The following is a 24,814-nucleotide window of genomic DNA, read 5'->3' on the forward strand; positions in this document are numbered from 1 at the left end:
TACACCAAGAGACCCGAGTTCGGACCTTGGGCTAGTCGCTTCGCTGCCCCGTGCCTCAATTTCCCCTCTGGGTTAATGATACTGACCAGCCTCCCTGGGGCAGAACTGCCATGGACAGAGGACGCAATGACGGGCAGTGGGGAAGCTCCGGATATTGGGCCCTGTCTCTCCCCGGCATGGGCACAGAGAGGGGTGCTGGCAGACGTAGCTGGGGTGACCGGGTTATTTCACTGCACTTAGGAAACAGGCTGCCTGCCCGGGCAAGTCACCATGGCTATTCACAGGCAGGTTCTCTGTGCAGCGCGCGGCCCGGGGCCTGTGCTCCCCCCGCGTGCTCAAGGGGCAGGCTCCGTGGGGAGTCTCTGACAGCAGCCAGCCTGGACAGTGAAGCTGGGTTTTGCGCTAAGTGCTGGGTGGGTTTTACAGCTGGTGAGGGGCGAACTGGGCAAGCTCGAGGTCTAGGCAAGCTTGCCCTACATAGTTGTGCTACTGCCCCTCAATCCCAACCTGCAGCCCCCCCGCCCGCTACGCCAGCCCTGAGGTCACCATTCAGCACAGAAAGATCAGACAGCCAGAAACACCGAGGTGCCCACCTACTGGGAGCCCCCCTCGAACAAAACACAGGTGGAGGTCTCGAACAGAGGTGGGCAAAGCCCAGCGCCAACCATTTGTCCCCTCCAAGCTGGGCGTTCTGATGAACGGAGCTGGCTCCAAACCCAGGCTGATGAGGGTTTGCAGACCTGAACCCCTCACTGCTCCAGTCAGTTCGTCCATCCTTAGTCCTGAGTGCCAAGCGAGGGCCAAGTGCCCAGGTGCTACCACCCCCTTCGCTCACCGCCCACCCCACCCCAGCTGCCGCAGAGATGGAGACGCTCGCCGCGGGGCAAAGGCAGGTGCTCCGGGGAGGCAGCGCTGGCAGGCCCAGCTGCTGGGGGTGGGGGGAGAAACACAAAGGCCCCATTCAACCCTGGGCACAGCCCCTCTGCAGCACATCTGCTCAACTCAAGGGGCAGGGGAGAGATAGGCAATACAATCCACCCGCGTGGCTCCCCCAGAACACCCTAAGGGGCGTGAATCAGATCTGCAGGCCCAGATCTTCAGATGGCTCCGGCCTCCAGTGCTCTGGGGAAAATAAAACACAGTGCTGCTCTCCCATCCCTTATCGATAACGTGGGGCTGCCCCCCCCATAGATAACATGGGGGGAGGGATAGCTCAGTGGTTTGAGCATTGGCCTGCTAAACCCAGGGTTGTGAGTTCAATCCTTGAGGGGACCATTTAGGGATCTGGGACAAAAATTGGGGATTGGTCCTGCTTAGAGCAGGGGGTTGGACTAGATGAGGTCCCTTCCAACCCTGAGATCCTGTGACAACACGAGGCTGCTCCCCCACTCCCTTGCAGAGAGCACCAGGCTGCCCTGCACCCTGGAGCCGTTACCTTGGCCGCGAGTGCTTGCAGTGCAGATTCACTTTGAAGTTCCTCTCGCCGCCGTCCGCCTCGCTGTCAGGCTGGTGCAGCCCGGAGCCCTGGGCGTGCTGGAACCACTCGGCTGGCGGGCTGGCTCCGTTTTCCAGGCCGATGGGCTGGCAGGCGAGGGAGCTCCCATCTGTGAACGAGCAGCACACAGACCCGGGTGCGTGAGCCAAGGGGGGGTGCAGGGTCCCACGCGGGGGGCAAGGGACACGCAGGGGAACTTGGCGGTGCTGGGGGTTTGTCCCAGCAACAGGGGAAGGGGCCCAGAAATGCCCTTCCCGCAGGGGGAGTGGGGGCAGCAACGGCGCCTGGGGCGCAAAGGGGCAGCGGCTCTCTCCCACCCCCACCCTCCGCATGGCAGGCCCTGGGGAGGCCGCATTCGGCGGCTGGCGAAGGGGGCTTATGCAACCAGCAGCACAGAGCCCAGCATGGCACTTTGCTGAATCGTGCTCCGCTCTGGCATCTTAAAGACAGGCTCCCACAGGGTTATTCAGCCTGCACGCGCGTGTGTGTGTGTGTGTGTGAGAGAGAGCGGGTACAGCCAGCCGCACAGGCATTCACGCCTACCCATCTGTCTGCAACTGTCTGTTTGTCTAAGCCACTCTCCCTCCCTCTCCACCCCAACGTGCCGGAGAGAACTGACAGGCTCCCTCTGGCCACCGACGGAGGGGTGACGGCACCTCCTCCTCCCCCCGTTTCGCCCCCCGTGCCCGAGGTCGCTGCTTGGGCAGCGTTCGGGACACAGACGGCTTTCCATCAGCCTGGATGGAAACACGGACGTGGCTCAGTTCTGGCTGGCTCCCGGACGCAGGGCCCCGGCCTGTCCCGGTGGCGTCAGCTGCAGGCCCCGTGCTGACATTTCCAGTGTTTTTCCAGGGTGATTCCCCTCCTGCCCAGCCACCACTCGTCAATTCAGCCCCAGCCCCATCTCGCTCTTTCTTGGCTTCTCTGGCTCGTGTCTGTTGGTCCGTCTCACGCAGGATCTATCAGAGCCCTAGAGGAAATCAACCAGGCTCCAAGCTCTGCATTAGCGAAAGCCCTGACCTAGGGCTCCCCCTGCCCGTGGGTGTGCTGCTGGGTTGCGGTTTTTGCTCTCTCTTTGTGTGTTGGTGCAGATGTGCGGGCGCTAGTAGGTCTCAGTGGGTGTGTGCATGCCTCAGTCTGAGTCTCTCCTGGATTGTGTTGCTCGCTCTTTGTGCGATTGAGAGTCGGTGTTATTGTGGGTCTACCAGCCTCTCCTGCGTTCGTATGTGTGTCTCTGCCTCTCTTCCTCTGTAACCTTATGTGTGTGTGTCTGTATCTTTGTGTGTCCGCCGGTGCCCCTCCCGAGTGTGTCTGTCTGCTCCCCACCCTTAGCCTGTGCGACTGTCCCTCTTCCTGTCTGCCTGTGTCCTCCCCCAACACACACACACAGAGCATGATCCAGACTTCCCATTGCTTGCATTAGCGTGACAACTCATCAACAAGGCAGGGAAGGAGAATTCAAACCTGTCAGTTACTCAGTCCACATCTCTTCCCCTCCTCAACCTCGGGTCTCCCGGCTGGCACAGAAATGCAGGCAGCTCTGTCTCCAGCCCTGCAGAGAGCTGCTGCTGGCCTGGGTGGTGTAGAGTTACACCAAGGGGCAATGCGGAGCACCAAAGTATGCACTAGAAAGACCGGTCTAGTCTCTCATGCAGCTGCTAATGCGCCCGGAGCTGGGAGCTGCTGGAGGAGAGGCAGGCAGGAAGCGCACAGACGACTTTCCAGAACAGCCCCCGGGGTACCAATTCCCCCCCCCCCGCGCACATGCTGCTTTCCCTTTTAATTCGAGTGAAACGTGGAGAGACTGAAAACCAGTCAGGGACTGGGAGCCTGCCCTGCTGCCGGGACTGGGATGGGACCAGAACCTTGTCTCAGTTCAAGAGTGGCTACGTCGGGTTCAGGGCAGTTTTATGCCGGTATAAATCAGGGCAGGCCGTGGCCAGGGCGATGCAAGCTCATGCCACGCACCGCCTGGGCACACCCAGTCACAAGGACACCGAGTCACCCGGACACACCCAGGGCAACACACGTTGTACACAAACACATGCGCACACATTGGCCCACACGCACCCCGAGAGACACACACACAGCTCCAGCCAGCTTCTGCATGGGCTCCTCTCTGGCTGTAACAAGACCACACTTGCTCTGGGTTATTAAAGCCTCTTAACGACTAGGCACAGCCCTGAGCAGCTGCTGAGCAGACAGAGGGGAGGCAGGAGGCAACTCCCCCCCACCGCAGGCCCCCAAAAGGCAGAGGGGCTGGAGCACACGGCTCTGCGCTAGGCATAGGGGTGGGATATGGGGATCTGCAACGTCTGACGGGCTCAGCTGCTGCTGACGCATGACGGGCCATCAGAGGATGCTCACCTGGCCAAGCCAGAGACTGCGGCCTCCGCCCTCCACCCCTGCTCTGGGGCCTTTCCAAACGGAGGCCCGGGGCGCACCAGAATGCAGCCCCCTGCCCTTGGCCGAGTGAGCCAGGATATCGGAGGCGCCCTCCATGGGGGTCAGGGCAGAGTCTTTGCTCCACCAAGCTGGCAGGGGAGCGACTCCAGATTGGCACCACTGGGACCGGGCGCGGAGCTCGAAGGAGCTGTGCATCGAGAACAATACACCTGGCTCAGTGCAGAGCCCGCAGGTGGGCTCTGCAGCGGGGCCCAACCAAGCTCCCATCAGAGCCACCGGCCTGAAGAAGTGGCGCCACGCCCCACTTCTCCTCCGGCGCAGCCCAGCGAGGCTGGGGTCCAGCCCAGTGCACGATGCAACTCAACAGATGGGTCCTGAGCACAGAAAGTGTGTCCCCTGGGCAGCGACGCGGCTGTTGGTGGGGCAATAGCAAGGCTTGCTCATGCAGATAACCACGGCAGGCTCCCGGCGAGCCTGGTGTGAACGCAGAGTAACTCCTCTGTGTTCCATGTGGGGTGACTCCGGATTCCCACCTACAACACGGACAGCAGGGCCTGTTGCGGGAGGCTCCAGGCCCCCAGAATAGACCTGGGACTCGCTCCCCTGTGTTACACAATGGGCACTGCCCGACACAGCCACCTTGCTCCTCTCCCAGACGGCCCCGGGCACTGCCCGCCCGGCTTCGATGCCCAGCGGGAGTTGGGGGCTGGGACCGATGCCGCACGTGCCCGGGGCGGCAAGCTCCCACCCTGAGCCGCAGCCTGGCACAGCCCAACCCCCCTCGGCTGGGGCGTGCTGAGCGTTGGCAGACACAGCCCAGAGAGGGGTGGGAGTGGGCTGGGGGGGCTGGGGGGAGGGGCCGCTGGGCGGATGCTCGCCACACAATGTTCACTTTCACCTCCTCTGCTCTGCCTCAGGCAGCCTGCCACATGTTCTGCATTAGGAGCTCTGGACTTCACCATTCCCGGGTTCTTAGCCAGGGGGAGTTTTTCCTCCCCCCCTTCCCTCCCTCCCTCCCTCCCTCTCTCTCTCTCTCCCTCCCTCTCTCTCTCTCTGGTTACAGAACAGGACTAGAGACCACACAAGAGAGAGAAGATGCATGGAGGGAGAGAGAGAGAGAGATGCATGGGGTGGGAGATGTATGGGGGGGGGAGAGAGAGATGCATGGGGAGAGAGAGAGAGATGCATGGGGAGAGAGAGAGATGCCTGGGGGGGTGGGGAGAGAGAGATGCCTGGGGGGGCGGGGAGATGCATGGGGGGGCGGGGAGATGCATGGGGGGGCGGGGAGAGAGAGATGCATGGGGGGGGGAAGATGCATGGAGAAGCGGGAGGGAGGAAGAGTCACAGAAGGAGAGAGGGAGCAATGCACAGGGTGGGTGAGAGAGAGATTGCAGTCACCTCTGTTTCCCACCTCCTGACCCCTGGAGCCTCGGAAAGATAACAGCCCCGAAGAGTGCTGACTCGCCTTTCAGAAATCCAATATCCTCCTGCCTACCTGGGCTGTTAGCTTCCCCCCCCACCCCAGGATTAATCCTGCTGCTGAAAATCTTTAATTAGTTTAGCAGTTTCAGGCTTCCTGGTGGCAGGAAGCAGAGACACAGACTCCGCCAGCCCTCCCCTCTCCTGGGAGGCTGCCCAGCGCCCTCTGCCCCACGCCGGATGGATGGGGGGCAGAGGGGGCTCCCTCTGAAGCTCTAATCCCCCCCGCCCCCGGCTGGAGAAGGTGACTCCGGGAAGGACACAGCCTCTTTCAAGGTGTTTAATTCAGCCTGGTGCTGAGCTGGGGGTGGGTGGGGGGCAGCTGTGTTCAGGCCTGCCTAGAACCCCTCTGAGCCCAGCAGGCGGACAGGGTGGCCGGGGCTGAGCGCGAAGGGGGAAAGCTAGGCCAGGGCTTGTTTGCTCCAAGGACTAGCCCCACCCCGGTCAGTGCCACAGCCCAGCCCCGCACGCCTGCACAAGGCTGGGGTAACAGCGAGGCTTCGCTGTGCCGCTGGCCCACCCAGGCGACAGCTGCTGGCCAGCGGTGCCATGGGGAGACTTCGTTCGGTGGGGGAGCGAGTTGTCATCAGCTCAGCGGAAAAGCGGCAGCCTCCCATAGGGAAGTGACGCACCCCGCCTAGCCATCGGAGGAGCTCATGTTGGAGATGAGATCGAAGTGGGAATGTCCTGCAGGACACGGATGGGCACTGCCACTGAGCCCACCCGGACACCACGGGGATGGGCTCTGCACTGAGGCCTGGGGCCCGCCCAGAGACCACGGGGATGGGCTCTGCGCTACGGCCCGAGGCCTGTCCGGATACCACAGGGATGGGCTCTGCACTGGGGCCTGGGGCCTGCCCAGAGACCACATGGATGGGCAGACAAACAGCAGTCACCCAGCAGCTGCGCAGACTGGAGCGCAAAAGACATTTGCCGGGTCTGGACGGCGCCTGCTAACTCCTTCACGAACCAGGGTGTTGCACTGAAAGAGGGCCACACGCTGGCCCCCTTGGGCGCAGCCACCTCACCCTTCCCCGGCTTCCCAGTTGGCCAGGCCGAGCTGTCCTTGGCTCCAGAATTCTTCCCACCCCCCTAACGGCCCCAGTGCCCCTCCTTGCTGGGGGGCCACTGGGGTGGCAAGATGGCAGATGTGGAGCTCTCTCAATGCCACCCTGTCGCTCAGAGCTGTACCCCAAACAAACCTGCTCCCTCCTCCCTCTTTCTGCTCCTCGGCCATTTGTAGACGGTGCTTTGTTGGCCCCACATACCCGCAGCAGTCACGGCTCAGCCCCCGCCGGCCCCAACCTGCTCCATCGAACAAACGTCCGGGGAACCAGGCCTGGGCTGGCTGACATGAATGGAAATCAGCAGGGTGCTGACTTCCCGGCAGGTGGGTTCAGAGGGTTTCTGTGTTTGTCCAACCTCCCCGCACTCAGTTCCTCTCCTGAGCTCTGCAGGGGGTCAGGGGAGATGATCTAATGGGCCCTTCTGGACTTAAAAGCTACATGAGTCTAAATTCTAGGAGCCCTCCCCTCTGTGGCCCTATGCAGCCCTGGTCTCCCACCCCACCCCACCTCCTCCTGCCCCCTCACACTCACGTCGCTCCCCACCTTGCTCCCCCTGAGCCCTGGGGCTGCAGCATTGACCTGCCCTTAGCGTCCTTTCCAGAATACGTCCAAGGCAGGGTCCCTGCCCGGGAGAGGCCAGCGTCTGCTAGCTCGGAAAGCCATCACCACGCCCATCCCAGTGCAAATACCACCACCACTTCCCCCGCAGCAGCGCTCACAATGGCGGGGCAGTCTCTTCACCCCCCTTCCACAGCTGGGGAAGGCAGGCAGAGAGGGGAAGGGCCGTAAGCCAAAGCAAACAGTGAGGCAAGCAGCCCAGCCCAGCTGGCCTGGATTCCCAGGCCCGTGTCCCCCACGCTGACATCTCAGCAGCACTGGGGGAGCCACAGAGAAAGGCTCAGAGCAGTGGGGGGCGGAAGAGGCCTTCACCAGAGACAGGGTGGATGGGGCAGAGGAGAGGCGGGAAGGTGGAGGTCACTTGGAGAGAGGAACAGATGGTGTGTAGCGTCCCAGGGGCAGGAGCTCAGAGGTTACCTGGGCGGGGAGGCACAGGTAGCCCCGGGGTTTCCCTGGGAAAGTCCGAACTTTAACGATTCCCCCACATCCAATAGGCTGCTTTATATCAAAAGAGAACAGAACAAAGTATTCACCTGTGCCACCCACCAGAGCTCTGCACTGGGCTGGGGGAAGGAGTGCCAGAACGCTCTCCTCCCCACCCCGGGCGCGCCCCCACAACTGGGGGGTTCTGTTTAGTTTCATTAGAGATACAAAATGCAGATGAAAAATGCACGGGCCGGGGCTGGCCAGGTCCGAACCCCGCCCCGGGCCGCAGGGCCGTGAAGAGAAACAAATCCACATTCTCGGTGCAATAGGGAAACTGAAACGCCAAAAGAAACAAACCCAGAGATCTTCTTTGAGCAGGCTCCAACTAAATCACCTTCCTCCGGGCAGTCAGTCCCAGTTCCGACACACTGATGCCCAGGAAGAATCTGGCCCCATGGCTGTCTCTGTTACTCTCCTGACTATGTCCATTTCTGTTCCCGCTCCATTCCTCAACTGCCTTTTCTCACCATCTGGTGCAAGAGCCTTCTCCTCTGCAGCTCCCGGCTGTATTCTCTGCCTATTGCCAAACTGCAGGTCTTTCCCCCCCCTTGCCCGATTTTCCAAAGGTCATTCTCCCTCTCTGTCAGCACAGTGACTGGGCTATTGAGCGCTGTGCGGCTCTTGGGGGATGAGGGGGAGGTGGAGGAGCAAAAGGAAGGATGGTATTGTGGTGATGGCTGTGGACTGGGACTCGGCAGGGTGGGATTCAATCCCTGGCCTTGCTACAACCTTCCTTGGGAAAACCAATTAGTCTCTCTGTGTCTTGGCTCCCCACTTGCACAATGGGGTGATAACCCCGCCTCTTGTCTATTTCGATCGGAAAGTCTCCGGGCAGGGCCTGTCTCGCACTGTTTCTGTGCAGTGCCTGGCACACCGGGGCCCTGGGTAATACCCTAGAGCAGGGGTAGTCAATTAGATTTTTGCTCAGCTCCAAATTTCTCGGTCAAGGTAGAGTCAAGGTCCAGACTCCAGAGAAAACAATAAAATAGAATAACACTAATGACAATAATAAGTAAATAAAAAGATTCCGGGATCAGCTCAAAAGTATCTGGCGGTCCGGATTTGCTGGTCCCCCCTGCCCTGGAGTGACGCCCTCCCAAAAGCAAGTGGCGGTACATTGTAAACGCAGGGTCCTTCAAAGCCAGGGGATTTCAGAACGAGAACTGGGGGCTTAAGATGCAAACCGGAAGAACTACCAGGGATCGCGTGCCCCCCTTCCCGCTCTGGTGAGACAGCTGACACAGAGCATCAGTGAAGGACTCAGGGCTGATGGCAGTGGGGACAGTGCAGCCAAAGACCTCCTGTCACCAAATCCGTGGATGCGCATGCAGATGGAGTTCAGAGACCTGCCTGTGACTGATGCTGGATTCAGGAATAAGCCTCTTCCGGGATTCGCCGGCTGCCCAGCCCCGCAGGGCACTGCAGCAGGCTTTCCAGAGAAGATGAAACAGGCACACGCTCGGCTGCTCTCACCCCCTGGCACCTCCTGTCCATGTTACTGCACATGAGGCTTGCCTCGCCGATGCCCCCGCTCTTCCAACGCGTCACTGAGCCCCCACCGGCCTGGGCACGCTCCCGCTCGGCGCGCCGGTGATGAGCTGGGATGGATTCGCAACTCCAGCCTTTTATCAAGGACCACCCCCAACGAGTCTGTGTTGTGTGGGTGCGGGGGTACCTCGGCGTAGCAACTGCAACCCTCGGCTTCCTCCCCCCGATTCACACAGACGTTCTGGGGGAGGGCAGAGACCTCAGAAGAGAAATTTGTCCACCCAGCTTTGTCAGTGCCCCAGAATCCTGACCTGAGACCGCCGCCCCCCCCCGGACCCCGGCTATACCACTCGTAGCTCCTCCCCCATCTCTGCCAACTCCCGTCTGTCCTGACACAAACCAACCCCCCTCCTGTTCACCTTCTGCTTTCCTCTACCCCAATCCCCCTCAGAACAGATCTGCAGCTCCTCCATTCCTGCTGTGGGCCTGGGGCACCCCACAGCCTTCCAGATCTCCTCTACTTTTCGGCAGGGGCAGCCGCTCATACTGAACCGCAGGGTGGCAGCAGCGCGGCCAACCCCAGTGTTAAAAAAATCATGACTCAGACCCCCCCCCCCACCAAAATCACAAGATTTGTTTTAAAAATCACAAACCGTGGCGGTGGTCTTTTGTATTTGTCTTGCACCTTTCCAAGCGAGAAACTATTCCCTCACCGCCACCCAATGAAAACTGAGATTCTCACATAAATCCCAGGACTCCAGGAGCTGGGGCCATAGGAAACCCACGGAATCATTGCGAGACTTGCGCTCAAACCACAAGCGTCGGCAACGTGGCTGCAGATTGGCTGCGTGAAGACTGAGGGGTAGGTGGAGACCAATAAAGCCATTTTATCCAGTTCATTCCAGCTGGGAAGCCGGGGTTTTGGAGGTGAAACACCAGAGGACTAGGAGGGGTGTGTGTGTGCGTGTGGCAGGATTGTTTGATCTGAACGATAGCCATCAGCCTGCAGAAAAGAACGACCCTTTCCCGCCGTGCTCCCATCACTGTTCGCAACACTCGATCCTTCCTTTTCCCCCCCCCGCTGACTTTTTTTTGGGGGGTGGGGGGGGAATTTATAATGAGGAGACAGAACAGATGGCCAGAGTGTTGAATCTTAGGTAGCGGGTTCGGCAGACTTACCTCAGCTGCTGGGTTTCCTTTCCTCCGATAGCGCCCCTGGGAGCAGAGTTTCCTAGGTTCCAGGGAGCTCTGCTGCCTGGAGCAGAATCGGGTAGCTAGCCGGGGAAGTTCTCTCCAGCAGAGATGGCCGCAACCCAGTTCCACTCTAGCGGCAACGGCGAATGGAGAGAAATGTCACATGTGAGATGCTCCATGGCGGGCGCTGGGAGCCTAGCAGCGGGGTGCAGAATTGCTAGGCAGATGGCCCCATTATGGGCACCGCCTGGGAAACTCCCACTCTTTGGATTTGGGTGGGAGACCTGGCACACGGAGCTGGCGACAAGCTAGCTCTCGGCAAGGGGTAGAAGCCTCCATCTGTGGAGCATCTCCAGCGGCAGGCTTGGACACGGCCACCTGGCTGGCCCCCGCAGGGGTAATGCAGTCTCCAGAAGACGGGGACTCCTGGAGGGTGCATTAGAGACAGTCCCCTCCTTCCTCACGACTCTGGAATGTCACTTGGGATCTGGGCAGTGCATGCAGGCCCATGCACAAAGCCCAGCCATCCAGGGCTCTGCACTAGACACAAGCAGTGGAGAGTTAAGCTCACCAAAGATGCTCCCAACAGAGAGCAGCATCCCAGAGGTCTTCACGGCAGGCTGCACGCAAGGTGAAGGCACCTCCTGCCTCTGTGATGGCGGGGCAGGGGAGGACGGACACCTCTGTCCCCCTCTCCAGCCACAACGCTTCCCTGCTGCAATCAGCTTGACCGACCCCCCTGAGAACGTCTATTCACTGACTTCAGCGGCTCAGCACCACCTCGCCCTGAAGAACTCTCACCCATTCCGGGCCCGGCGTGCGGGCAGGACCCTCCCACTCCTAGGCACACAGGTGCAGCCCACCCTGCTGCCTAACTCTGCGAAGTCTGCTCTCCCAGTGCTGCTAGAGGTGTGTGCTCCCTTCGGGGGCAGCTCCGCTAAGAGAGGAAGCCACCGCAGGGGCACCAATGGCACCAGAGAGCTGGTTTCCTCGCCCCCGCCCTCCCCTGGCTCAGCATGGCCTTTACATGGCGACCCTAAGAGAACCGCCCGGCCTCCTCCCCGACCATGCACCTCACCAGCGCAGCTCATACCACTGCATTCTGCGAGCACGGGTTTTCAGGCGACCTCCAAGCCCCAAGCACTGCCCGGTGGGAAAGGATTTGGGGGGAGGGATAGCTCAGTGGTTTGAGCATTGGCCTGCTAAACCCAGGGTTGTGAGTTCAATCCTTGAGGGGGCCATTTAGGGATCTGGGGCAAAAATTGAGGATTGGTCCTGCTTTGAGCAGGGGGTTGGACTAGATGACCTCCTGAGGTCCCTTCCAATCCTGATATTCTATGATTCTATGATTAGGGAGCCCGTCTGACCCGGGAGCAGCTCAACATGTCTATCTCCCCATCGCTGGGTGGAAACCATGAGAGATGTTGCTGCTGCAGCCAGACCGGACGGACGGACAGACAGAGACCTCCTCCCGGGGCGCCCCAGTGCTTGTGCAGCTGTCAAGGGGGCCGCTGACAGCTGTCCAAGGGGCCCAGCCAGTGGCTTCTTTCGGCTCCGTCCCACCTGGAGCAGACAGGGCCTTTGATGCTTGGCCCGCTTGGTACCAGTCTGCCCAGGGGACTTTGCTGGTGCCTCCTGAAAGGGGACTATTCCCGCCGGAGCCAGTCGGTCTGGGCAGGGGCTGCCAGGCAATAAACTAGCCTGCCCCCACCATGTGCGGGCTCAACGACGCAGCCGCCACTTGTGGGGGGGTGTGATGTGTGATTCTACCCTTAAAGGCCAGACTCTTCCCTGCCTCACCGCCCCTGGATCCAGGGGAGCAGGGCAGGATTTGGACCCTTGTTTCCTACCTGGCTGGGATGGAGCTGCCTCCCTCCAGCCCCTTCTCTCCCCACCCCTTCCCCTTCCTCAAAGGGGAGGGGGCAGGGGAGGTGGGGCTTGAGAAATCGGCCGACAGATGGACTGCCGAAGCCATGGCACCTCGGCCGGCTGGAACAGAGAGCTGCAGTTCAGAGAGAGCTAGCAGGGAAAGGGGCTAAATTTAGCTGCCTTCCTCAGTGCCAGCTTTGTTCCCCCGCCCCGCTGAGCTGGAGACGGTGCTCCTCTCCTCCAGCAGCTTCCTGGCCCAGCATGCCTTGCATGGCTGAGCGGCCAGCCTGGAGAGGGGCCGTGCCGACGCCTGCCTCTGCTCTCAGCCTTATTGTCCCTGGTGTGGTTGTTTCCCACCTCAGGCCCGACCAGTCACCCACACTCCACGCCTGGGCCTCGCGCCCCCCACTGCCCCCGCGGGGCGGGATGGTGGCTACCATCCTGCCCCCAAGTATCTGCAGAATGTCCCCCCCTAGAGACAGACCGCAAGGCTGTATCCCTGCCCAGCGCCCGCCCCACCCAGTACCCGCCCCACGCTGGCTCATGGCACTATCTGGCTTTTTTGCACAGGGAGGGGGCTCTTTTCCCATCTCAGGCTGGCTATGGAAGCCAAGCTGGGGGGTGTGTGTGTTGGGGGTGGGGGGTGGAGGCTGGCAGGTGGACAGGCTCAAACCTCCCCTTGGGGAGTCTGCACGGGCTCATCTGCCTCCTCCCTATGGCACACGGAGGGTTAACGCCAGGCAGGCTGGATGCTGGGAGGCCAGTAACATTTGGAAGGCGCCAGCTGGAACCATGCCCGTCCCAAGGTCTAGAGCTCCAGAGGCGGTGCTCCCCAGTGCCAGGGGGAGAGGGGCAGGAAGGTGGAAATACACAGACCCGGGGGAGGCAGAGCGATCCCGCTGTGTGTCTCTGCCACACAGGCCGGCGTGCAGCGCCCCACACAGGCTCCAGTCACCTGCGCGCCCATCTCGGCTTTTAGCCCCAAGGGCAGGAGAGAGCCAGGGAGCTGCAGGGGGGGGGCAGCGGAGGGCGTGATGGACAGAGCAGGAAAGCAGCGGCGGGGGAGCGAGAGAGGCAGAGGAATCACTAGGCCCCTGTTTCCTGAGGCTGGCTCAGGTGTGCAAGCCGGGCGGTTCACGTCCCCAGCTACCAATGCCACCATCTGCCCTCCTAGCCCACGGCACTGAGTTTGTGGGCTGGTGGTGCCCAGGCAGAAACCTGCCCTCGCTTTCTCCCTCGCCAGGTGACCCACCCCTGCACGCTGTCCTTATTTTAGGCCAGCGTGAGCGCGACGACCCCAGGCTGGGTTTCAATCCGCCCAGCCCCTGTGCACTTCACTGGCCGTGCTGGTGACTCACCAGCAAACCGGGCGGGGGGGGGGGGGGGCAGATAAAGGGGTGGGGGAAGACACAGGTCCCTCCCTTGGCCAATTTTAGAAACCAGCTAGACAAGAAGGGCAGAATTCCCCGGCAGGATTTACGACCCTGCTGGTGGGCTTTCGGGGGGGCGCGCATTCGTTGAGCGGAAACGCCTGGCCGAGGAGCCGGTTTCCCAGGAGACCCAGACGTCGGGGCAGGAGGCTCGGAAGGGCCGACGGGGATCGAGAGGGGCCTGTGGAGAGGCTGCCAAAGGAAGCATGTTGCTGCACAGATCCCGGCGGCTGGGAGGGGGCGGGAAGAGAGGTGAACACCCAGGGACAGCATAACGCCTAAGAGAGTATGCCAGTCAGGCATGTGAAGCAAACACACACAAGCTAGAGCTCCCCATCTGCCATTTGCAGCGAGAGAGAGCCAGGCCGGTGAGCCACGGCACCCGGTCCCATCCCCAGGAGCAGGCCACAGGAACAGGAGATGCTCCCTGGAGCTCCCCCCAAGCCCAGGCCAACGCTGCCCCTGTGGGACACTGAGCTGGGAGAGCCGTCCTGGGTCCCCCAGCCCCACCCCTCACGCAGGCATTTACACCTCACCAGAGTGGGGGTGTGGAGGCTGCTGGATCAGAGCCGTGCACTGCCCTGGGGTGTGAGAGGCAGGGCAGTGGGGGCCCAGCAGCTCCCGGTTCAGTCCCCAGCAGGGGGTTGCCGTTGTGTCCAGTGGGAGGAGAACTGAGGGGGGCAGTGGGAGCATCGGTGGCGGGAAGCTGTGTCTACTCCCCTGGTTGACGGGGTTGATCCCGTGGGACTGCGCCCCCCCCATGCAGCGCTGTCCCAACCCCCCCGGAGCGCTGCACCTCTAGCTTCCACCTCTCCAGCCTTCCCACCTCCCGGGTACAGCCCGGACGCTGCCTTGAAGGCCACCCGCCGCTCCCCCCGAATCCCCCATCTCTCACTGCACCACGTCCAAGCTCCTCACCTGCAAGACCCTCTCCCCGCTCATGTCCCCACCCTCTGCCCTCCCTGCTCTGCTCCCCCCTTCCCTCTGTTCCTTCAGTCATGCTCCCCACAGCACCCAGCCCCCCGTCCTCCCCTGCCAAGCACCCCCAAACCCACTACTTTCTGGAATCCTTCCTGCCCCACTCTCCTTGTCCCCTAACAACCCCCCCCCCCGAGCGTTGTACACCTGGCACCAAGGATGAACGGCGCGGAGGGGAGAGGACCACCACTTTGTACTTGTACAGAGCCTTGTGCCCCGGGATCTCAGAGCACTTTCCCCACACTAATGAGGGATCCCTCATGCACACCTGCGAGGCATGAACATATAATCAGACCTGTTTTTCCAGTGAGGCTCGGCAAGATTACACGACTTGCCCAAGATCCCACAGCACGCAAGTGGCAGGGCCAGAAGTGGAACCCAGGAGTCCTGATTCCCAGCCCTCCTCCCCAAACCAGACCCATCAGTGAGGCCCTTCATCTCTCGCACTTGCGGAAGGATCTTCTCCATTTAACAGCCCCGCCCTGTCTCTGCACTGCAGTCGCCATCCTTCCGGCCCCAGAGTTGGGCTGGAGCGAATGCTGTTCCTTACGTGGCCAGAGGGGGCACAGTTGGGTGCTGCAAGGAGCTCTCCTCCAACCCCACCCCAGCCATGGCATTGCCAGCTCCCGGAATAAACCTGAACTGGAACGTGGGAACCTGTCCCAGGCTACCCGTCCCAGCCCAAGTGCAAGGAACAGAAGCACCCAGCTGATGATGGAGCTGGGGCGAGGGGCCGGCTTCCCAGCCTGTGCCTGCCACACTGGGGGATTTGTTATTATTTTTGCCAGGGAGCTTTCCATTCAAATTGGAAAAACACAAGTTGCTGGCAGAGCCCCGGTGCTGATCGTATGCAGCCTGTCACTCAGGCATCACTTTGGAGATGCCCATAAATTGCTCCATTACCTCTTCTAATTGAGGAGAACGCAGCTGCTGAGGGGCGTTGACGGAGTGGCTTCCTTTTGAAGGCTGGCTCACTCTCTGCCGATGGGTTCCGGTGGCGCTGGAGAGCTCCACCAAGAGACAAAATAATACCACTCCTAATAAACGCCCAGTGACAAAACCAGCCATGTTGCACCCGTGATGGCAAAATCAGGGCACCAGGGGCCAACCCCAGCCATAGCCGCTTTGGGGGAGTCCATGACCCTGCACTGGTTTGGTTTCAGCAGCTTTCTTGGTATGGCCATGTTATTCAGATGGAAGACCAATGAATTCAGAAGCATGTTTACCAATGAATGGGAGGCTACAGAGCCAGCAATCGAGCCGTTACCAAAGGCTTTGGCGGCGCGACAAGATCATCAGGGCTGGGCATAAACTGAATATCCAGCCGGAGCACTGGGCAGGGCTTGACCTGCCAGCAGGCTACCTCCTGCTGGGATTTGTCATGACGCTGGCAATCCCACAGCTGCAGAAGAGTGAAGGCTTTGCCGTTCTCTAGGGCTTTCCTCCAAGCGCCTCAGAGCACTTTACGCACATTAACAGGCTGGGTCTCAGGTGGGGAAACCCCAAGTTGAAGACCTAGGCCTGGGAGAGGAGTAACAATCCATTCCCAAAGGAAGCAGAGTCCAGGCACCAGCAGCACCTCTTAGCAAATGCTCAAAAGGCAGCATTTTCTGTCCTCCTGATGGCCGCTGGGCACACGCCCTTCTGCACCCCCAGGCGCCCTGCGCGTGCCACGGAGAATTCCGACATCAGGGGCCTGCACATGCAGCTCCTTCTTGGCGGGGAAGCCCACGCAGACCTGCCATGCCGAGCCCTTGGGACAGAGCTGCTCAGAGCAGGGCTACCGCAGGCCAAGTGCCAGAGGGGCAGGGGAGGTGGAGAAGGGGACTGAGGTCTTCTATCGAGGAGGTGGTGGTAAAAGAAGTGGGTAAACTAAGCTTTTGGGTGTTGCAGGCCAGTGGCAATGGTGGACACCAAGGGCGAGAAGTGGGTAAACTCCATATTCCCCAAATGGGAAGTGGGCAAACGCCGTTCAACCGCCTTTACCCTCAGCGACGCTACAGACAGAGGTGCAGGCAAACTGAGATCCATCCTCACGGACTATTCCCCCCTCCCCGGAGAGGACGTGTCCAGATCTCCCCAGTCCATGGTGCAAAGGACACCAAAGTGCCGGAGTCCTGCCTGGCTGGGTGCCGTGATGGCGGAGATGGACCCGGCTGGCTGTACGGCGCTGGCCAACTGAACGTGTCTCTGCTTTCTGCAATGCCGCTGCGTCTTCAAGAAGTGGGAACTGCAAACTGCTCTCCACACCCCCCAGGCGGGGGTGGGGACAAGGAGGACCTTGAACCATGACTATGCAAAGAGAGGAAGGGACCAAAGAGAATGGGAAGGGGCAGACACATCTGGGAACAGGTACAGCTGTGGAGGAAAAAAGGGTCTGCCGAAGAGCAGAGTGCAGCCGGCCCGCCCCTCCAGGTACGCCCGCCCCTGGGGCAGGGCAGAGCAACGGAGGGGAGGGAGAGGATGGGGCTGGTGTCCTGGGGAGGGCTCCTGCTTTTTCTGATACAAAGTGGTGGAAGCCCTTGAGGCTCCAGGCCCCAGGGGAAATGCCCACAGCGCCAGGCAGCGTAGCTAAGTGCCCGGCCTGGGGAGGGCAGGTATAGCTCTGCTGGATTTGATGGCTGTGGCATGCAAGCTCCCTTTTAGGGCCTGAAGCACCATTCACAAATCTCCCGCTGCCCCAGCAACCAGAGCGACGCTTCCCCAGGGCACAGCGGGGGGTGGGCTGTGTATTTTGGGGGGCTGAGGTGGGAGGTCACTGCACCTGGGGCAAGTCCCTTGATGAGTCTCGAGGAACCTCCCCCCCACCCAGGAAATACAGCCGGGGCCAAATTCAGCCCTGCTGTAAGCATGCACAAGGCCACTGCAGCCAGCTTTGTTCGCCCTGGTTAGGGTGACCAGATGTCCTGATTTTATAGGGACAGTCCCGATATTTGGGTCTTTTTCTTATATACGCTCCAATTACCCCCCCACCCCCGTCCCGATTTTTCACATTTGCTGTCTGGTCACCCTAGCCCTGGTTCAGCTGTGCCTGCTTATGCCCAGGGGAAGCCAGCCCACTGAATGGCATGTGACAGGGAGGGGCAAGGAGCTTAGATCTCCATGCATGTCAGCAGGGGCAGGCTCCTGCAAACCCTGACTCGACCCACTGTTCAGTGGGCAGGCTCCTCCCTCCACCTTGTGCTGCTCACAGCACCTTCCAAAGCCCAGGGGCCTGATTCTGATCTCCGCTGACTTCAGCACCAGTCCCCTGGATTTCCACCGGGGGAAGAGGAGAAACGGGCTCCGGGGCTTTGTCTGGCAATGAGATGCCTGGTTGCAGTCCAGCGTCCTATCCTTGCAGGATAATGCAGCAAAATTGGCTGTCGTGCAGACTGAGCTGGTTGCAGCCCGATGCACAAGAGACTGGCTGGCAGGGCAGCCCGGAGCAGGCGGCTGCAGGGAACCAGCGTGTTCGCGGGCAGATCTGGGGACCTTTGCTGTGGTATCCTGCAAAATGAGGGTCTGGACGCAGATTGGGGAGTTTGCACCGGGGCATGCAGCATCTAGCACAGACAAAGTGCATTTACTAAAGCTGGTCGGGAAACGAGGCACCAAAAACAGCCTTTTCCCCAATTTTCCCAACAGCTCTCCTGAGTCCCCAGCGCCCGCTGCAGCCCGGGACACCATGCTGGAGGATGCCAACACACTATGGTGCTGCAACGGAGGGCACCCTGCCCATCCCTGCTTGTGCCCTGGCTCAGAAGGGGCTTGGGGGGCACCATGCACCAGCAGGACAGTTGCCTGCAGGGTGCGATCGGTACTGAAAGGGGCCCGCCCAGAGCAGCACAACGCGGGGATGCAGAGAACTGCGGGGCAGCGAGCAGCACTAATTGATCATGACTAACACAGCTCCGGGTTCCCTGCGTGGCCCGGAGCGTGAAGCCTGACACTCAGCCACCAACCCAGCCAGTGGCGCAGCCAAACCAGGTCTCTCCCTCCCCCCACCCCCCAGATAAGCAAGAGGGGACGACCTTTAAAATGGGGGACAGGGCTCCCTGTTTTCAAAAGACTTCAAGGGCTTAGGTGCCCCCCTCCCGCTCAATCTCTGGGATGCTGCACTGGACAGAACAGGGAGCAGAAGGGTGGATGAGGTCCAGATAGGCTTAAGGCAGCTGCAGGAGGGAAAGGAGAAATCAGAAGCCAAATCAGGCTCGCAGCCCTGAAGAAAATCCATGGAGAGCAGGTGGGGGGGTGAGCAAAGTGCAAGAGAGGAAAGGAGGGAGCAGATGAGAGGAGTGATGGGGAGGGGGGGGCGAGTGGGCGAGGGGGGAGAGGGCTCTGTTCACAACTGGAATGTCAGCTGGGGCATGAGGCTTGCAGATGCTTTTGGCTCAGGTTTCAGCTGGGGGCAGTTGGCTGGGAGCAGAGTGTGGGAAAGGGGTCTGGTTTCTCCAGCAGCAGCCGGCTCAGGAAAGGCCAGAGGGCAGGAGCCCTGCGGGGGGGAGGGAGAACAGAGCAATGGCTCCCAGGGCAGAGCCAGGACCTGGCAGTGGACTGGCCTCTACGGCCCCTCGGATCTGGCCACTCTCCCTGGGTCCTCCATGCACCCATCTGTGTGTGCAATGCACCAAACAGATGGGGGTGAGATGGGTGGGGGATGCAGCATTGGGGTCCTCACGAGTGCTGCGCCCCCAGCTGGCTGCTCGGGGGAAACGAGCAGGCAGCACAAGAAAAAACAGCGAGCTCTGCTCCTAGGCACCGGAGTGGGTCTCCCCACTGCGTACGCAAGGGCCTGATCCTGCAGCCCTCCTACCATCCAAACCCCACCGGCTTCCAGGGGGTTGTGCGCGTTAAGGCAGAAAGGGTCTGGCTGGGGGGAGCTGGTGCAACTCCACGGGCTTGAGCAGGGCTGTTGGGCTACTGAGCTGGGCAGAGGGAGCACGCCCAGCGCAGGGGAAGGGGAAAGGGAGGCAAGGGGGAAGCTGTGTGGCTCTAATCAAAGGCTAGGGGATTTATCGGTTCTACCTCTCGGGCTCTCTCCAGGCAATTCACAGCCTCGCCCAGATTCCGAGCTCTCCCCTCCGCTCACTCCCGCTTTATTTAGCAGTGGCCTTCCCCACCGCATGAGATTTGGGGGTGAAGGGGGAAGGCAGCCAGCAAGAAGCTGTCAGGAGCCCCGAGTCTGGGAGCAAGAACTGAGGCCACAGGGGCAAGGAGAAAAGTTGCAAGACCCAGGGATTTACCCCTAGGGATTGATATAGCCACACAAATGGGAGCAGGGCTCCATGGGAGGCAGGCTGCCTAGGGGAAGTAGGAAGAGGGCCTGGAGAGCTTGCAGAGGAAAGGAAGATGCTTGTTATTACAGGGCAGGAGGTTTTATGATTCCCCCAGAGCCAGCGAGCCCAAAAAGCCTGCAGTACAGCCTGTCGGCTGGCATCTTGGGCACTCAGGTCCTCCAGCGACGGGCCCAAGACAGGATCCCACGCAAGAATCACCCTGAGCTTTAGCGAACACCAGCGAGCTGAGCCCTTGGCCATCACTGGAGGTTTTGTCATTGGCTCGCATGGGAAGCTCAAGCTCTGAAAGGTCACACCGCTCCTGTGAGATGGTTAAAGGGCACTTAGCCCCATTTTACAGCTGGAGAAACTGAGGCATAGGCAGGGGCAAAGACTTGACCGAGGCAATGCAGGGGCAGAGCTGAGAATAGAACCCAGGAGTCCTGACCCCCAGTCTCTTGTTCTAGCCCCACAAAAACACCCCACACTGATCTGAGAACCCGGGAGTCTGGAGCCGCAGTCCCTGGCTCTAACCACTAGGTGTTGGGCCTTCCCAGAGCTGGGAGCTGAACCCAGGAGTTCTGGCTGCCAGGCCCATGCTCCCTCCCTTGGCATGGGGAGCGTAACCCCCTTAGGGCAGGGTCTGGCCTGAGGGCTGCTGGGGACGGGGCACGTGACTCAGCGCCCCGACTCCGAATGGGACGGGAGCTGGATTCCATGGGAACCAGGGGTGGGGGGGCGGCTCTCTATATGTTCAAGGGAGTTTAGAGATTGTGAATTCAGGCTCAGTAATCCTGCCATCAGAGTCCTACATTGGCTCCAGTTTCCACAGCAACAGCGGGTCAGAGGGCAGCGAGGGGAGCCAACTCCTCCAGTCAGAATCCCAATTGTGAAGGCTCAGAATAAACAGCTGAAATGGCCGGGAAGAGGGAGGTGGAGGAGGCTGGAAGCTCACTGTGGTGTTGTCAGCGAGATGGCACTAATTGTCTGCAGGAGCAGCAAACTCGCCATTAACCCTTCCCAGGCCGCTGCCGGGGTCGCTGCGCCAGGCCACCGCCACCTGCCCCAGCCCAGAAACCAGGCCACAAGCCGGCTCGCGGCCAGAGGACCCGCCCACGGGCGAGGTGGAGAGCACCCACCAAGGCAGACAGCCCTGTCTAGTGGTTAGAGGGGCCCCCTGGGTTTTACTGCCAGCTCTGCCACTGACCCGCCAGGCGACCTGTGCATGTCACTCATTGCTCTGTGCCTCAGTTTCCCCCATGCAAAATGGGGCTAACGCTGGCAAAGCTCGGTGCATCAATGGGGCTAGGTTGGGGGGGGTGGGACTCCAAAGCAGGGAGCAGCGTCGGACACCCCAGGTGAACTCGGACCGTGTCATGCACCATACAACAAGGTGAGCCAGCCAGGTTCTTGCCAGTTAAAAGGCATGTGACTTTTCCCATGGCTGCCTGTTCTATTCAGGCCACAGGAGATGGGAGGTGGGAGAGGAACAGTTCTCCTAAGCAACTCCAGGCACCAATTCCTAGCTGCCCTCCTAGCTCAGTCTTAGGCAGGGCCATCTGGGGTGGCTGTCCTTGGCTCAGCCTTTGGGGGAAAGGAGCCACCTGCATGCACCCATGGCCAGCTAACCCTCTCCTACCTCCCCCTGCAGACCTCCCCATCCCACTGTGCCCTGAGTCGCAGGGTCTGCCAGCAACAGGTGATGCCCCTCGGAGCCTGAAAGGGGAGCAGGGGGCCATGGACCCAAGTGAGACGGGAGTGCACCCCCCTCTGCAAAGGAGTGGAAGGGGTCCCTGTCCCCGCACCCCGGGCCACTCTGAAGAGAACTGACCCTGCTCACAGCTTCACCAGCATAGCACTGTATGATTTACTGCTGGCGTGGAGTTGCCATGGGTCAGTGTAAGTCTCTGTGCTCTGGCCCTCCTGCGCGCAGGGCTCCGAGAGGCTGTGGCTAGGGAGCCAGGCCTCACTCTAGCAGGGATTCGTTCGCCGGGGCCCTGTTGGTTTATAGTGCAGTGTATTGTTTTGGTGCAGCGCGCTCAGGGACAGGAACACCCTGGCGCACTTTACAGCCCCTTAATGTCCAGACAGCAGCAACAGCATCCCCAGCCTGCGACACACCACTCGAGCAGGGCCCGCTGATCTGGTCGGGCCGGGGCAAAGAGGAGGTGAAACGGTGCAGCTCAGGGGGCAAAGGGTATATGGTGCTGTTTGCTTGACAAGCTTACCCCCAGGTAAATCAGGAAGTCAATGGACGGGTGTAAAACCTCCTCCAGTGAGATCAGAATCAGGCCCCCATTTAGAAAACAGGCCCAGTTCTTAGAGGGCCAAGACACCATGCTAATGAACTCAATATAGGTTAGATACAGAGACCAACACGGTGCATCAGATTCTGATCTCAGCTACCCCAGTGTAAATCCAGTGGAGTCACTCTGGCTTTATAGAGGGGTGATTAGGAGCAGGCTGGAGCTCTGGAAGTCTTTTCTTTTACTGTGTGTTTCTTAGCTGACTTCCACTCCTTGACTGGCTAGTGACTAGTAACGGGAGCAGCTTTCACCTTCCAGGACGCTGGTATTAATCCAGGCCAGGTCGGCAGTGACAAGAGATGGAAAGTGTCAATGCAAGGTGTTTTCTTACCTGTTCCACTAATGCCAAAGCATTGATGGCACTGGGGGGAGCTGTGTGCAGTGAGTAGGGCGGTGCATCACAGACACCTTCCTTCCGTGGGAAGGAGGATGGCCGTGTGGTTAAAAGCCCTCATGAGAGCCGGCTCTCCCAAAATGACCACAGACAGTTCACTTCCTCACTCTGGGCCTCAGTTCCTGCCTATAACACGGGGATAGCCAGGCTCCCTTGTCTAGTCAGACTAAGTTCTTCAGAGCGGGGACTGATGCTCACTCCGTCTACACTGTAATCGTGATATTTAGCGAGCTAGATTGATCCAAGCCAGCTCACACGTATCATGTGCAATCACACCTCCCAACGGCTTTGTGGATGCCCTCCGGGTACCAGTGCAGAACCTAGCGCAACGGAGCACAGATACTAGCAATGATAATGAAATCTATCCTAACTAGCATGAACCGGCCCTGACCAGACCCCAGAAAAGCTTGCACCAGACCTGTTCCCTGGGCAAATACAGGAGTCCAGCCCCAAGAGCATCAAACCAGCACTAGATCCACACCCACATATTGCATCACTCCCCACAAACCAAACAGGAAGGCCCATCAGAAGGGCACTGGAGTCCCAGAGGTAAAGATCTCTATGGCAGAACCTGGTCTGATGCAATATCACACCAGGAGGCTGTGTGGCCTAGTGGACAGGATGCTGTACGGGGACACAGAAGACCTGGCTTCTATTCCCAGCTCTGCCAGCGGCCAGCTAGTTGACCTTGGGTGAGTCACTGCTTGCCTGTGCCTCGGTTTCCCTTTCTTTTGTTTTCCCTTGACTCCTTTGTAAAGCACTTTACGGCTGCAGAGCCCTGTCTATACCGGAGCCACACATCATTAACAACCTCCTCCCCCAGCCCTCTGTGAAACAAATAGCTCTTCACACCCTCCACACCGACCTGGCTGCGGGCAGCACCCCAAGCAGGCCCCATACCTGGTGGCCCGAGCAAGAAGAAATGCTGACATGTCAACAGAAGGGATTGTGTGTGTGGGAGGGAGGGAGCCAGGATGGGGCTGAGCGGCGGCGGGGTCAGCAGAAAACCTTTTGGCTCCACTCACCCCATCTGAAGGCATATTAGACCTTTTGTTCCTATTCATCACATTCCTCGCTGCCTCCCGGCTCCGGCCCAGCTCCGGGTGGCTCTAGATCTCACTGCCGAGGGGCACGGAGCTGGATGCGCCAGTGCCCAACTGGTGGGCGGGGGCAGCGAGTGGAATGCCCAGGGGCAACGAGTGGCCCTGGCCCAGCTAATTGCCTTGAAAAGGCAACTTGTTTTCTGTGCACCCGCCCCGGCTGGACGCCGTGCTCATGTCCTCGCTCTCAAACACACTCCCGGAGCCATATGCTTTGGGCTAGAGCCTTCGGCCCTGGTGGCTCTCTGGCGGCCGGGAGCTGATAACCAATCTGCCAGGTGGAAGGCTGTTTTAATTAGGCTAACGTCTCCCGACAGAAGCAGCTGGAGAATTCGCCACGGCTCCCCCTGCTGCGGGCCCAGGAAGAGCTATGCTAGAGCTGCAGGAAGCTTCAACCTGTACTAGCTGAAACCAGCTGGGCCTTCCAGGGCCTCCCTTCTCCAGGGGCCCCTTTGCCGGCAGCAACCCTGCCCCTGGCAGGCCAGGGTGCTGGAGCCTTTCCTCAGCCACAGCTGGCCTGAGCGGGGCTGAGCTCACCACCCCGGCAGTGCTGGCAAAGGGAAGGGCACCAGGAACTGCCCAAAGTACAGCGGGGCGGGGGGGGGGGGCAACACCCCACTGGTTACACTGGGGCTGCCCCTGCTTACCCAAGGGGCCAATGTGCCTCAAGACATTTCCAGGGCTGGGGTGGGGGTTCATAGAATCATAAAATATCAGGGTTGGAAGGGACCTCAGGAGGTCATCTAGTCCAACCCCCTGCTCAAAGCAGGACCAATCCCCAACTAAATCATCCCAGCCAGGGCTTTGTCAAGCCTGACCTTAAAAACCTCTAAGGAAGGAGATTCCACCACCTCCCTAGGGACCCCATTCCAGTGCTTCACCACCCTCCTAGTCAAAATTTTTTTCCTAATATCCAGTTTTTCTTAATATCCTACCAGTCCGGTGGCCTATAGAACATGCCTCCCTCGCTTCCTGGCTGCAAATCCTGCCTGCGAGAGTCAGCGTTGGGGGCTGGCAGGGGAAGATGATGGGTGAGTTTAGGGCACACACGCTCAGAGACCCTGAGTGCAGCACCCAGACCCTCTAGTGAGCCTGCCCATCCTCCACCTTCTCTAGCTGCAGCGATAAGAGAGAGGAGCCTGGTGCTGCTTGGGGGTGGGGGCTGAGCGGTGCCTGGAAGCACCCAGAGACATTCTCATTGCCAGACTGGATCAGGACCAAGGTCCATCTAGTCCAGGGGCCTGTC

At 60.1% G+C, this 24,814-nt stretch overlaps 1 protein-coding gene across 5 annotated transcripts in view; it reads right to left on the reverse strand.

Moving 5' to 3' along the window:
* AHDC1 (AT-hook DNA binding motif containing 1) overlaps window positions 1-24,814 on the reverse strand; it is a 106,181-nt gene that overhangs the window by 13,918 nt on the left and 67,449 nt on the right. For all 5 annotated transcript variants that reach the window (XM_077837969.1, XM_077837970.1, XM_077837968.1 and 2 more), the window contains one exon: window positions 1,436-1,604. In XM_077837969.1, the coding sequence (XP_077694095.1) occupies window positions 1,436-1,604 (169 nt within the window). The remainder of the gene's footprint in view (window positions 1-1,435; window positions 1,605-24,814) is intronic.

Source organism: Eretmochelys imbricata, chromosome 19 (genome assembly GCF_965152235.1).
Source record: "Eretmochelys imbricata isolate rEreImb1 chromosome 19, rEreImb1.hap1, whole genome shotgun sequence".
Taxonomy (NCBI): domain Eukaryota; kingdom Metazoa; phylum Chordata; order Testudines; family Cheloniidae; genus Eretmochelys; species Eretmochelys imbricata.